This window comes from Aulonocara stuartgranti (assembly GCF_965226115.1).
Source record: "Aulonocara stuartgranti genome assembly, chromosome: 22".
Lineage (NCBI taxonomy): Eukaryota > Metazoa > Chordata > Actinopteri > Cichliformes > Cichlidae > Aulonocara > Aulonocara stuartgranti.
This window is the reverse complement of record NC_138957.1, coordinates 14539814-14554394: the sequence shown is the minus strand read 5'-3', so window position 1 is coordinate 14554394 and position 14581 is coordinate 14539814. Positions and strand designations below refer to the sequence as shown.

At 40.3% G+C, this 14581-nt stretch overlaps 1 protein-coding gene across 22 annotated transcripts in view; it reads left to right on the top strand.

Moving 5' to 3' along the window:
- adgrb2 (adhesion G protein-coupled receptor B2) overlaps positions 1-14581 on the top strand; it is a 258133-nt gene that overhangs the window by 150596 nt on the left and 92956 nt on the right. For all 22 annotated transcript variants that reach the window (XM_082522234.1, XM_082522244.1, XM_082522247.1 and 19 more), the window contains 2 exons: positions 3860-3947; positions 4745-4847. In XM_082522234.1, coding sequence (XP_082378360.1) covers positions 3860-3947; positions 4745-4847 — 191 coding nt within the window. The remainder of the gene's footprint in view (positions 1-3859; positions 3948-4744; positions 4848-14581) is intronic.

The following is a 14581-nucleotide window of genomic DNA, read 5'->3' as shown; positions in this document are numbered from 1 at the left end:
GTCACACACACGAATTATATCGGTGTATGTGGTTTGAATTAAAGCAAATACTTGCCTGTAACTGCCATTGCGCTAACTGGATTAGGGATTTACAGGCATGCTCAATGAACTCATTGCTGTAGCGAGTGGTCCCATGGATTATTATGAACACAAGTCATACTTTAAATATCTAGATTAGAGTAAAAAGACAAGGGGCTAAATCACAAACACAGACAGAGAGGTCAGGACTGTTCATAGAGATGGTGGTGTCATAGGAAACTGGTGGTCTTTTTGCGGTCTTTTTCCTTAGTTGACAGAAACTTGGAGTGGGAATTAGTAATTATACACTTGGGAATACAGTTGAATAGATGATTCCAGTGTTCAATCTGCAGGAAATTATTTTGCAGACTTGTAAAAATTTGCATCCAGAGAACATGTCATTGTTCCAGCTGAAAATTGACAGGAATAGGCCTATGGTGGCTTGGCAAGAAAAAGTAGTTAAAAGATGTAAAAAGGTATGAAAGGTGCTATAATTTGTGATGCCAACCAATAATAAACACTAGCTCTGCTCATTTTCCTTGGCCAACTGTTTGCCAGAATTAGAGTGGTAACCATTCTAGGCAGCTGCTTCCTGTGGGTATTTTTGGGACTTTGAACCAAGGTAGCTCATCACTGCATTGCACAATTGCCAGAAAAGCCTTTTTCCACAAAGGTTCAGTGTGGTTCTTTCTGGAAATACTTTATCCAGGCAGTGTCCTTATTACCTAAACCATACACAGTTTCCAGTAGGCAGAAAACATGCCACCTATAATTAAAAGCTGGAAATACACCAGATCAGTGCAAATCAGTGCCATGGGAATTCATGCAGACTTATTAGTAGTGAGCTGCTGAGGCAAAGACCATCAGCTGCATTGGATATTCACAATCGCATATACACGTGTCTTGAAAAGTTGGGTCAGTTTAGAAGTTTCCAAAATTTAAAGCAATTGAGCAACTTAGAAGTTAAATAGAAGGCAGTTAGTGGTAATATTGGCATCACTGAACCAAAGTAGCCTGAGCCTGATCAATATGTTTATTTAAGCAGGAGACCACACTTGTTGTGGTGTGCAAAACAGAAAAGTACTGAAAATTAAGGAAGAAAGAAAAAAACAACTGACAAGGAGCTTTCTGTCTTCGATTAAATTGCTAAGTTATGGCTTAGAATCAACTGCAAGAATATATTTTCCTGATAAATGACATATTAAAGTTCACAGCTGGTGACTGGTGGTTTGCCATTTTCCTGGATTACAGCTGACCACCAATCATTTAGATGTTTAGCAAGGGCAGAGTGACAAAAAGTCTGTTCATGGGAAATTAGAGTTTTGTGATTGAGTGCTTTTGTGGTATTAATCATCCTCAAGCGTAGGAGTGCCACCCCCTCACATAGATTTACCATTTACCCATAATACATTGACTTTCTCATTTGCATGCCTTGGCAGACACTGTCCAATTAGGATCCATCAAACTTGCAGGCTTTCTCATGCTGACTTTGATCTGTTTTTTTTGCCTCCTCGCAAGTCTCACAATTGCGTTTTTTTCCACAGTTGAGATCTTTTTGTCTCTTCCTCTTTCTCTTCTCGTCTGTCTTTGCATAGCTATCTCTCTTCCCAAGTATTACCTCTTAGGCAGCAGGCAGACAGATTTTGGATGAGTCACCCAGTGTGTCTGATACCATCAGCCCTCTCTGTCTCCTCCCCCCCCCCTCTCTCAGCCTAAAAGGGCAAAGGAGGGAGTGGCATCTCTCAGCATGAACTCTTTCCCTCATACTTTCCCCCTTCTGCTTCCTTCTGCCTCCTCTCACTTGAGACAAAGTGACATTTACAGAGGGACACTACATCTCCTTGGGAGCTCCTGCTCTTTTTGGCAAAAGAACACTCAATAGAGCGATGGAAGGCAAGGGGGTGTAAAAGAGGACTATTGAAAAGAGTGAAAAAGTTGAAAAGTGCATGGGAGAATAGCAACAACAACAGAGATGGATAAGAGGGGTGTGTGCTGAGGTGGAGGAGAAGAGGAAGAAAGGGGATTTGGAACTAACATGAAGCGAGAGGGACAAGGACAGTGTCTGAAGTTGTCTGACACACTGACTTTTCTTTACTCATGTTTCGTGCATGTTGGTAAAAGGCTTGCTTTTAGGAATGAGGTTTTGATACTTCAGCAGTTCTAGATACACAGTAATGCTGAGCTACTATAACTGCTCAAAGGAAACAAAGTGACACAGTGTCTCCACCCACACAAAGTGTGAAACCAGCGTCTTGCACCTGACTTATGTTTTCAGCTGAGAAGCATAATTACTCTGGATATGGAATGTGTAGCTGCCAGAAACTTTGGGAAGGCGCTGCAATATTCTCACCTTTCTTATTTTGATGTAGCCACCAGAGCATGTTAGTGTCATTTAAGGAGTACATTTAAATTAGGCTGAAATGTTGATGGTTGATGAGACAGGTAAATCTAATTATTTAGTTGACCAGTGCAACTTAGCTCAAACTTAATTTATGTTAAATAGTAAAACTACAGACTTTATGGAAAATCATCAGGCTTATCCTTAAAGAAAAGAGGGTTATTAGTTTTAAGCTATGCTGTCCACATCCTTCATTTCTCCACTATCTTCTATTGTCTATTATCAATGCACCAGAGGTGCTGCACTGTTAAATCAATCACATTATACATACTACTACTCACCGGTTACGTGGAAGGGCAAACACAGACCTGTCTGAAGGAGTTTATGAATGAAACAGATGAATAATGAATGCAATCCAGGTTTTGATGAAATGTCAGGAGATCAAGTTATGTTTGTTTCTTACAGCTGCATGCATATAGGTCATGCATATTTAAACAGTGGTAAACATTAGGAGCGTTCATAGCGACTAATTTTCTGGGCGTTTAAACAAGAGAACAAACCTGCAGCAGCGTAGTGTAAAAGAAAACATTTCAAACTGCGCACACTTTAAATGCGCAATGTTAAATATTAGCCAAGCATATATTATATCTGTATTTTAGGAGATACATGAAACTGTTAATTACGTTCTTGATTAATTCAAGCGTGTTTTAAATGTTGCTGAAATTTGCAACACTGTGCGTTGTATGACATTGCAAATTCATAGGTTTTTTTTATTATATTTTGCAGAGTTATCTAACCTTAGCAGTGCTAGTAGCAGTAGCATTGGTTTCTTCCTTGGTAGGCTCAATACCCCAGTGCAGAATATGGTTACACATGACTTCAGTTACTGATTTATATTTCAGTTTATCCCAACAAAGCCAACATACGGCCATTTTTAAAATTAGTTTTTACATCAAAGTACTGCAGAAGCTGGTTAGCTCTACAGGTTAGAACTGCTCTCTTTACTTTCCCTGTCACTAGTCTACAACTTCTATTCTCAGAAATCGCGAGAGAGTGGCCAGTGGTGTCCTAACAACTTTGGCCTGTACATACTGTTACTTGTATTTCTGACACTGATTAGCAAGGGCAGCAATAAATCATACAGAGCATTTACGCACCACAGCCCAAAGTTGCGTCTTGAACTTGTCACAAGTTTCCATGTCATTTTCATTGTGCTCCTAGCATCAGTGTATAGCCATTGATGAGTTTTAGCAGATTCTAGTCTAGAGCTGTTTGACTTTTTTTTTTGGGGGGGGGGTTGAAATAAAATGTTAGATATGAAATATTTTCCATTTGCCTCAAGCTGTTTTTGTTGTTGTGAAAATTTCATTGCATTGTAGTTTTCAGCAACAAGAGCCTTTGAACAAGATAACAAGGGGGATATGGGATAAACCGGCCGATGGGCTGAAAGATTTGGAGTTTATTTTGAAGGTATTAAAACGTACTGATTTTCTTTTCTTTCAGAGCAAGAAGCCGAAACAGAATCTACAATGTACTATGTCATTGGAGCCATCTTGTACAGGACACTTGCCATCATTTTACCTCCAGCGACGTGAGTACTTAATTATTCTTTATTGTTATTGAGGATTTAAAACCACATTTCATTCTTATCTTTTCGCTGTCCTTTCTTTTACCTTTCTGTAACTCATTTTTTTCTTGCGCTTTGTCTGACTTTTTAATCTCTCTCGTGGTCTCTTCATTCTTACAACAGTCTCTCCTTATTTCTGTGCATTTTCTATTTTTTCCTTCCCTTCTTTCGAACTTCCAGTTCTCCATATGTCTTTTCTTCCCTTTTACAACTCTGCTGCTTCTCTTGTGTCCTTGCGCCTGCTTACCACACTTATCAAAAAGCACACTTCCCTAGATGTTTCCCCCTTCCTTTGAGTTGTCAGTATATTTTTGGAAGTGTACACTGAGCTTGGATTGGGTGTGGGCCTAATGGGTCCCAAAACTTGCATAGAACATGCAGTAATAAAAGTTAGAAGAAATCAGGAGGTTGTGAAAAAGGCCATTGTGATATGGTGTTTGTGCTGGCCCCGGGCCCTTTTATTCAGGTCACTGCTCTTGGTTGTGGATTAGCTGGATCTGTTAAAACCCTTTTCACTCTGTAGCCATGCTGAATGTTAATGGGTGCAGTATTCTGTTTTTAGTCAGGCGCTCTCTTTCTTCTCTCTTTTAGATTTCCTCACCTCCTACTAGTTTGCTTTTGTTATTTGTTGGTATTTGTATGTATTATTTTTGGTCTTTCTCCAAAGTCATAGAGCCCATTCAGCTCCATCTTAAATGTACACCAACACTTGTCTAAAAAACAAAAAAAGATAAAAATAAAAAAAACGAATGTCTTTACAGTCCGCCTGCAGTGATCAACTCCAAAATCCTGACCGTGACAATACGACCGGAACCACAACCCAGTGAGCCCATGGTGGTGGTGGAGCTGTCACCGCTATTAAATGTAAGTATATAAAAGGCTGTTTTCTTTTCTCTGGCAACTATTCAAAACCGCTAAGCTTCTGCTTCGGACCACTGAGAAAAAGTTAGATTGTCTTGTAAGCAGTTTTAAGGGATGAAAGAATGCATCACATCATGTTTTTTATTTTCATCATCTAAACTTTCCCAAATGAAAAAAATAAACCCAAAACATTTAAAATAAATGAAGTAAATGAAGTTTTTTCTAGTGCAAGGGTTTGAATTTTTCTGCTTGTAGTAAGTATTTTCCAAGAAAATAAATTTGTTTAAGGCTTTAACCCTTTAGAGCCGATCGGAGCGGGAACGCTCTGTTATGCATAACTATTTTTAAATCCCAGTAGCACTGCAACCACGTAAGCTAGCGCAAAAAATTTTTTTGCATATGAAACCGGAGGAGTTGTACTTACATCTGATGCCATCAGCTTGTCCTAGGTCACGGTTTCCTTCCACATAAAGCTTTGCAAAAACTTCATAAAAAGCGCTTGCAGGAACAAAAACATAATATTCCAGAAACACGCTTTACCGATCTGATCAGCTGTTCAAAACACTTCCTACGTTGGAATAGACGTCAGCGCGAACTTTTGCATTTCCGCCATTACCTGCCCGAAACCGGAAGTGACGTCATTTTCGCGGAAATGTAGTCTTTTTTGCGATCAGGGCCTCAGGGCCTATACTGCTCTTTTTAAAAGTTATCTTTGACTTTATGACTTTCTGTGTCGTTTCTGGGATGCTTAGGACTCATATTGCACTGCTGGAAATAGTTTATTTTGATGCATATGCTGCTTTTTTGCAAATTTGCAGTATAATATTTATTTTCGTTTTTCCTGCAGTGTATAAAAATTGGTGTATTTCAAAAATAAAACTATGAAGACACTCAAAATAATTTTCCTGTGGTGGGAAACTATTTTGTGCAACTTTTTTGTATTTACAGTTTTGAGGGATAAGACTCTTAAATTTCTCTAACTACAAATATATGTCAAAAAATCAAAAACGATTTTCAATTTTTTTGTAGTTTATTGCACTTTTTTGCAATTTATGTAATTACTATGCACTTAATGAATACATATTATTAAAATCTGGGCTATAATGGTTGTATTGATGTATAGCAACTTGAAATGCTCCCAAAAATGGCTCCACAGCATGTAAAAATATAATATAAGCTCTGGCGGACTTGGTTCTATGGTAGGTCTTAAAGGGTTAAGCAACTCCTCTTCTCCCAGCCGACCCATGTTTTCTAAGTTCAGATGAAGCTCAAAGTGCTGCATGCTATAAAGCGCCATAGCGCTCGGTGAATTGCCTGAATAAACGCAGACCTTTTTGACTTCCCTGTATCGCGCTGTCTCCTGGTAGCTGTTCAGTTTATATTACATTGGAGTGCGTTATTATAACGACTCATGGGGTGTCTTCAGCGGAAAAGGACTAAGTGCTAGTTTAATGAGAGGCATGCTTCACGACCTCGATGTGATGTGGGTTTCTTTGGGCATTCTGCTGTGTAAAGGTGGACATAGTTTTGAAGATAATGTTAAATATTTAACAGCTCCCTCCTGACAACACACACACACGCAACCTCCTTCAGCTATCTTAGTGAGGACCTTCATTGACATAATGCTTTCCCTAGCCCCTTACTCTAACCCTAACCATTAAAAATGAATGCCTAACCCTAATCCTTACCCTAAACCTAACCATAACCTAATTATAACCCTGACACTAAAACCACATTTTGAGCCTCAAAAATGCCTTTAAATGCCTTCAAATTTGTGAGGACCGGGTTGTGTGTCCTCACAAGTGACTGTTGGTTCTCACAAGTATAGTAGAATGCAGATTTTGGTCCTCACAAAGATAGCTAGACAGGAACACACACACACACACACACACACACACACACACACACACACACACTATATATATATTGACGAAGACATGCTAAAATGAAAGTGGAATCAGTTTCTTGCTGTGTTGACCAGGACTTGAGGGTCAAAAGTATTGCAAAGTTTCATTTAGAAAGACTTAGTATTCATTCGCTATTCTCTGTGAGTTCATCTCCCTGCTGTAAACCACTGATTCATTACACAATTATGGCAGTTTCTTTATATGCCTCTATCTTTTATCTTCCTATTATTCTGCTTTTTAACGCTTTTGGCAAAGCAAAGGTATTGCAGGTTGCACATCCTCTTTCTAGCAGATGATGTCTTAATGCTGATCCTTGCATGCTGCTTTGTACTATAAACCAGAGGCTCCCGCTGAGGACGGACACTTATCTGGCACACAGCCCAGGGCTGACACATATAGTAGATCACATGCACACCCTAAACCAGTGGATGAGATGCCATTGTTACTATTTTAAACAATATATCCTATGTATATCAAATTATTCTAAACATTGGGGTGGGAATTGTAAATGGAATTTTTTTAAAGGAAGAGTGATGACAATTAATGCAGCAGATGCATCTAGTCCCTTGATATGCCATGCATCAGAAATGCTCTGCCCTATATTACTCATTAATCAACTGAATAGTCTCAAGTTAAATTAAAGCAGCAACAGTATGGCCCTTGCACCTCAGTGAACATCCAGGTGTGCTGAAGGTGAGACGTTTTACGCAGTAACATGAATGAATTAAGCCTGGGATGCTATTTGGGTGTTGTATAAATTTACCGCTGATCACCTGTGAACACTAGGTGGCGATAAAGAGTGTCCACCAACTAAAAGTCTTGCTGCTGCACGTAATTTGATAAACCACTAATGAAAGTTTCATGTAGATGAAGTGATGATGATTATCACCTAATGCTTACTTCATGTTGCTACTAGTACTTCAATAAAGCGATTGTAGGTGGCGCTGTAGAATCATGTTGAACCGCCCATGTTTAAGACCCAAAAATACATAAATTTTCACCAGACCTGACACATGTGCAAAATTTCATGAAGGCGGAAGTGCAGCTTATCCTTGCTGACACAGGGCTGGACAGTTCGTCATTCCATCTTATGGCTAAAGGAGAAGCATGATGGTTTTACAGTGGCCTTGCACACAGACTACAGGCAACTTTGCAGATGTTGTCTATAAGTTGTTGTTGGTTATAAGAGGCAGTGTCACAAACAATCGGTCTGTGTGGTACTCTTGTTTGTGCTGTTATTGGTCCTTGCCAGCCACAGAGAAGAGCGGGTTATAACATACAAAAAAGCTGAAGCAAAACTGTATGTATAAAAAAAATGACAAGAGTATGGAAAGGCTTGGAAAAATCTGGAATAGCAACAGCACATTGCCATTCACTGCTCCAGACAAATAGCTACATTGGGCTGCACAACCTAGTTAGAGGTGCCTTTACTTGGGAGATTTTCTATAGAAAGCACTGTAGTATCTAGCCATCCCAAGGAATGTACCTATCTCCCTTCTGGAGGTAGGTACAGGAAAGGTCGACAATGGCAGAAACCTTAGCCTCAACAGGATGAATCTGGTCATAAAGGTTCCTTCAAAAGTTAGGTGACAGTGGCCTTGCCAAACTCACATGTTGCCAAGTTTAGTGTCAGAGAAGCTTCTGCTTCAAAAAAAAATGATTCATTGTTGCAATGTGCTATGCCCAATGGGGAAAATAAATAACCACATCAACTAGATAAATATTGCAGTTTGAAACATTACCCAGGACGGTGGTCATTAGCCTTTGAAAGGTCACAGGTGCATTTTTCATCTCAAAAGACCATCACAGTACACTGCAAAAAGTGATCAGGCGTAACAAATGCTGAGACTTCAAAAGCTATTTCAGCAAGCAGGATTTGGCAGTAACCTGTAAGGAGGTCTAACTTACTGACATCTTTTGCTGAGCTGATGCTGTCTATACAGTCCTCAGCGTGAGGTATCAGAAAAAAAACAGACACTAGCTGTGTCCCAAAACGTAGGCCGAATCCTTTGGAGGACCCGGCCTGCGCGGTCTACGTGGGCCAGGTCCTTCGAAGACCGAAAAGGCCGGAAGTGCGAGGTTGTGAAATGCGACAGTCTAGCCTTCAGATTTGCGTCACCGCTGTCTCGGTGGAGTTTAATAAACTCGGCCGTCTGCTCTTTGCTATCTAAAATATAACAGGACACTGGCGTAAATTCTTGACCGTCTCACAGTTTGTTTGACGTTTATTCAGCTGTGTGAAAATCCCAGAGAAACCCACCCGAGGGATTAATAAAGTTTTGTTTAATCTAATCTACTCTAATAACTTTGATCTACGCCAAACCGATTTACTGCAGAACAAATAAAACATCGAAAAAAGCCAAACAATTACATTTTTAAGTCATCCGAGTGACTTATATATTATCTTTAACCTGAGAAAACGATGAAGCCGGGAGTCCGCTGCTCTTGCCGGGTCGAGTGACCATTGAACCCCCCCGGCTAGCTATCGAGCGGGTGGGTAACAGACGTCTCCGAAAATGTCGGAGCACTTTTGCAAATATGCAATGTCTTAATAAACCAAGCAGATATTTGAAGTTTACATGGCTACTTTCTCGCCTGAAAGTATGTTAAAAGTTTATTTTGTGACCCAGAAAGATTAATAAGAGTAATATTAAAACTTAATAGCGGCCGCCATTGTTGGGAATTGGAATTGGCTGGGCCGTGCTATGAATTCTGGGATATGGTGGGCCACACCTGACCGATCCTTCAAATTCGGGGAAATGAAGGACGCATTTGTTGGCTGCATTTGAAAGAGTCGACGAATTTGGACAGCCTTCGTCGCCTAGCTGTGACGTAATCGGCCTTCAAATGCGGCCTCCGAAGGATGCAGCCTACGTTTTAGGACACAGCTACTGTCTGCGTTCACTTGTGAGGAAGCGTTGAGTGCCATCTGAGTTTGCCGTGCACAGACAGGGAGAACTCAGCGGACTAGAATTAGGTTTGCTTATGCTGTGTTCCAGCGAGTACTTTACTCCGTTCTTCGTCATCTCTTTCAATTCAAATGTTATTTAATTTAAAATTTAATTTGAAGTGCGCCGCTATGACAGCAAATCACCTTTGCTACACATATGTTATTCCTCCCAAGAAGGTTCTTTCTGAAACTTAAGTCAAACGGATCAGTTGTCATGCTCACAGCTGTTAACAGACCCAAAAACCAAACAGTCTCCAAAACCAAACTTCCACCATCTAGTGCTGGTATGAGAAGTCCTCGACATGTGCTCCCAACTATGTTACATTCCCAAAATGGTTTACAGGTAACATAATACTAGATGGGGGAACATGAGGAGTTTGTTTGGGTTGGTTTAAACAATTTATTGCCAAAATGTTAACAATGAAGCATAAGGCGAGTACACCAAACAAAAAAAGCTCAAACTTAAAATAAAACTCCATCAACAAATTACCTTAGTTAAAAGAAAGGTTCCAAATCTATACATCAACTACATATCAACCAAAGAAAAATAGGAGAAAAAGGTGTACGTCAAAAGAAAATGGCAGCTCTCCCTTACAAGTTTCTTCTGGCGACTGCAAGAGAAGGCAGAACAGCTAAGGATAAATCTTTTAGGTTTAGCAAGAAAAAAACAAGAAAGGCAGAAACTTAGGAAAGCTAACCAAAACAGGTAAGGCTTCACTCAAAAACAAATGCTGCTCTAACAACCAAAAAGATTGGTCAGCTTTTATCAACTTTGAAGAGGCTGCAGGATTCCGACTTCAGCCAAGGACATGAAAAACAAGATCATCAAGAGTCAGTAGTAGGGAAGGGTGGAAGTCAGGACCTGGAAGCAGCACAGTAAATATTTCCTCATCCTAAGCTTTATATTTTTTAAAAGGAATATAATACCTGTTTTTGGAAATATTTGGAAGAAATTCACAGAAGCACAGGGAGTACATAGAAAAAGAACAAGCAGGAAAATCCCGACTGAAGTTTAAGTGAGGAACCCTTCTGTGAGGTGAGAGTGCTAACCACAGCACCACTCTGCCTTCATTTAAACTGTAACCGGGTTTTAATCATAGCCACACAATTCTGTAATTGCTACTTGAAATTAATTGGGCTTTTAGCAGCTCCTGAATACAAAATACAATAGAGAATAGTAGTCTTCTAGTACTAAAATAGGCTATATTTTTGATAGAACTTCATTACAGGGAGTGCAGAATTATTAGGCAAGTTGTGTTTTTGAGGAATAATGTTATTATTGAACAACAACCATGTTCTCAATGAACCCAAAAAACTTAATATCAAAGCTGAATGTTTTTGGAAGTAGTTTTTAGTTTGTTTTTAGTTTTAGCTATTTTAGGGGGATATCTGTGTGTGCAGGTGACTATTACTGTGCATAATTATTAGGCAACTTAACAAAAAACAAATATATACCCATTTCAATTATTTATTTTTACCAGTGAAACCAATATAACATCTCCACATTCACAAATATACATTTCTGACATTCAAAAACAAAACAAAAACAAATCAGTGACCAATATAGCCACCTTTCTTTGCAAGGACACTCAAAAGCCTGCCATCCATGGATTCTGTCAGTGTTTTGATCTGTTCACCATCAACATTGCGTGCAGCAGCAACCACAGCCTCCCAGACACTGTTCAGAGAGGTGTACTGTTTTCCCTCCTTGTAAATCTCACATTTGATGATGGACCACAGGTTCTCAATGGGGTTCAGATCAGGTGAACAAGGTGGCCATGTCATTAGTTTTTCTTCTTTTATACCCTTTCTTGCCAGCCACGCTGTGGAGTACTTGGACGCGTGTGATGGAGCATTGTCCTGCATGAAAATCATGTTTTTCTTGAAGGATGCAGACTTCTTCCTGTACCACTGCTTGAAGAAGGTGTCTTCCAGAAACTGGCAGTAGGACTGGGAGTTGAGCTTGACTCCATCCTCAACCCGAAAAGGCCCCACAAGCTCATCTTTGATGATACCAGCCCAAACCAGTACTCCACCTCCACCTTGCTGGCGTCTGAGTCGGACTGGAGCTCTCTGCCCTTTACCAATCCAGCCACGGGCCCATCCATCTGGCCCATCAAGACTCACTCTCATTTCATCAGTCCATAAAACCTTAGAAAAACCAGTCTTGAGATATTTCTTGGCCCAGTCTTGACGTTTCAGCTTGTGTGTCTTGTTCAGTGGTGGTCGTCTTTCATCCTTTCTTACCTTGGCCATGTCTCTGAGTATTGCACACCTTGTGCTTTTGGGCACTCCAGTCATGTTGCAGCTCTGAAATATGGCCAAACTGGTGGCAAGTGGCATCTTGGCAGCTGCACGCTTGACTTTTCTCAGTTCATGAGCAGTTATTTTGCGCCTTGGTTTTTCCACACGCTTCTTGCGACCCTGTTGACTATTTTGAATGAAACGCTTGATTGTTCGATGATCACGCTTCAGAAGCTTTGCAGTTTTGAGACTGCTGCATCCCTCTGCAAGATATCTCACTGTTTTTGACTTTTCTGAGCCTGTCAACCCATTTTGCCAAAGGAAAGGACGTTGCCTAATAATTATGCACACCTGATATAGGGTGTTGATGTCATTAGACCACACCCCTTCTCATTACAGAGATGCACATCACCTTATGTGCTTAATTGGTAGTAGGCTTTCGAGCCTATACAGCTTGGAGTAAGACAACATGCATGAAGAGGATGATGTGGACAAAATACTCATTTGCCCAATAATTCTGCACTCCCTGTAAAGGTAACAACTCCTGAGTAGGAGCGCCTGTAAAGGTTACATTTAGACAGAGTCGGCTAACAAGCAGCCAGTGATCTAGATGTTAACTCTTGAGAATAATAACTTCAAATGTCCACCAAAGAAAAAAATAGTTCCAGTTTTTCCATATAATATTAATACAGCATTAATAATGCTTTTTCTTTAAAAGGGCAGAATACAGTGTCTTCTGTAGTTGTGTCGACTTTGGCCAATGTAGAAACATCCAGCTGCTACAGCAGTGGCCTGGCAACAGCTGCCTCAGGCTTCACTCTCATAGGGGAATGTTAGGGTCTCTGTGCTGGGTCATGTCTTCTCTGAGAGGACATCTGCTCCAGTCAGACTCCCTGTGTATCTCCCCGGTGTCCTAATGTGTGTGTGCGTGGGTATGTGTGTCTTTAATGGTAGGTAGAAAGCAGGAGGCCAGAAAGTCCTGTGTCCCTGCTGTAGACCATATGCCAAGTGTTACACCACAACCCCTCCTTCAACCATCCTTAATGTAGCCTTTTAAATTATGAAAGAAAGTTCTGGTTAGCTTGAGCCATAAGCTTTCCTGGTAATTTCAATGTAATCTAGGTCATTTTCATCAGTCAAAAAGCCTCATCCTGGTTTTCTCCATTTCATACTCTAAACCTATGATCTTAAAGTGAAGGGCTTTTAAGACCAGAGCAGTCATGTTTTGTTACATTAGCTCATTTCATCATATTAGCTTAGCCCATTCACAGCCAGTATTCATTATTGCATGTATTGCTGAATGCGTTAAAGGAAACTGCTGTTCCTTTAAAGAGAGGAAAAAAAGACAGAGTATTTAAGGTAGGTACCAGCTATCACTGTCCACAAATGCCACTGTTAGAATTGCAGAGGCACGTTTCTCCCTTTGATAACCATCAGCTGAGCAGACGCTGTCATTATGCAAAGTATGAGCACTAAAAAAAGAGGCAGACACTGCAGGAGTGCACAGGTGTCAATCCCGCTGTAGCGAATGGTCCAATAGGACACTCGTTGATTGATAGCTGAATGCTAACAGAGCTCAGCACGCTAATGCACGCCACGGGACATCTATAGTCGGTGGTGGCTGTCTGTGTGTGAGGCTGAACAAAGCACTGTCATCCATCAATCCGTGTCACCCAGTCTCTGATCCCGAGTATATAAATGTTGCATCATCCTGTCCTTTCAAGTCCAGTCATGCAGAGATCCCTGGATGCACTGATTCATTGGAGATCAGTAATGAACTGTTCAGAGAAGGAAGGATGACCTTGCCTGTAGAGGAATAAATCCTTACAATTCAGGCTACAATGTGTATGTCTTACTTCCCTTCTTTTTTGTCAATTTCAAATATAGTTAATTATCAGAAAGCATTTTAACTTGAGAAGTAATTTCTTCAGATTTTCCTGAGGCTTCAGTTAAGATCACATTATCCTTTTTATAATCTACACAGCACTCTGGCTGTCGGCTTACTGCTATAATCCCCTTTGCCATAAGGGGGAGCTCAAAGGCAAAGTGCCTAATGCAGGATTCAGGAAGGGCCAACATAATGGTAGATTTTCCTCTGCGTTGGCCCAGTGGAATACCAGCATTTCAGTTGTGGATACTAAAATTGAAGCTGAACTCTTTTTTGTTACCCCACAGAACCAAGAAAATGTTTCTAATAGTTGGTTCTTAAATAGTTGCTGATTTTGTCAGGTCCAAAGCGCCATTTTAAGTGTTTTCAGTCACTTGATTGAAGCAAAAATGTCTCAAATAACCATTTGATTCAGACAAAACCAAGTCACAGTCCACTCGTTACCAAGCACACAGGTTGAAAGGACATAGAGGCTCCATTTAAAAAGTGATCGATGCAGAGATCACTGAAGATCTCTGGTGGAACAAGTTGCTATGAGCTGGTTAAAGATATTGATCCCATGATTGATTCTCTGATTGAGTCATGACAAGTCTTTCTTTGCCACCACATGCCACTGAGCGAACTTTAGCTTCAATGACTAAATGGATTAAGGGTAAGCTGAGAGAAAATCACCAGCATCCAGTTACTTTGACTTTGCTTTTTTAAAAAGAAAAAAATGGTACATTAGTGAAACTTTGCACACTCTTAA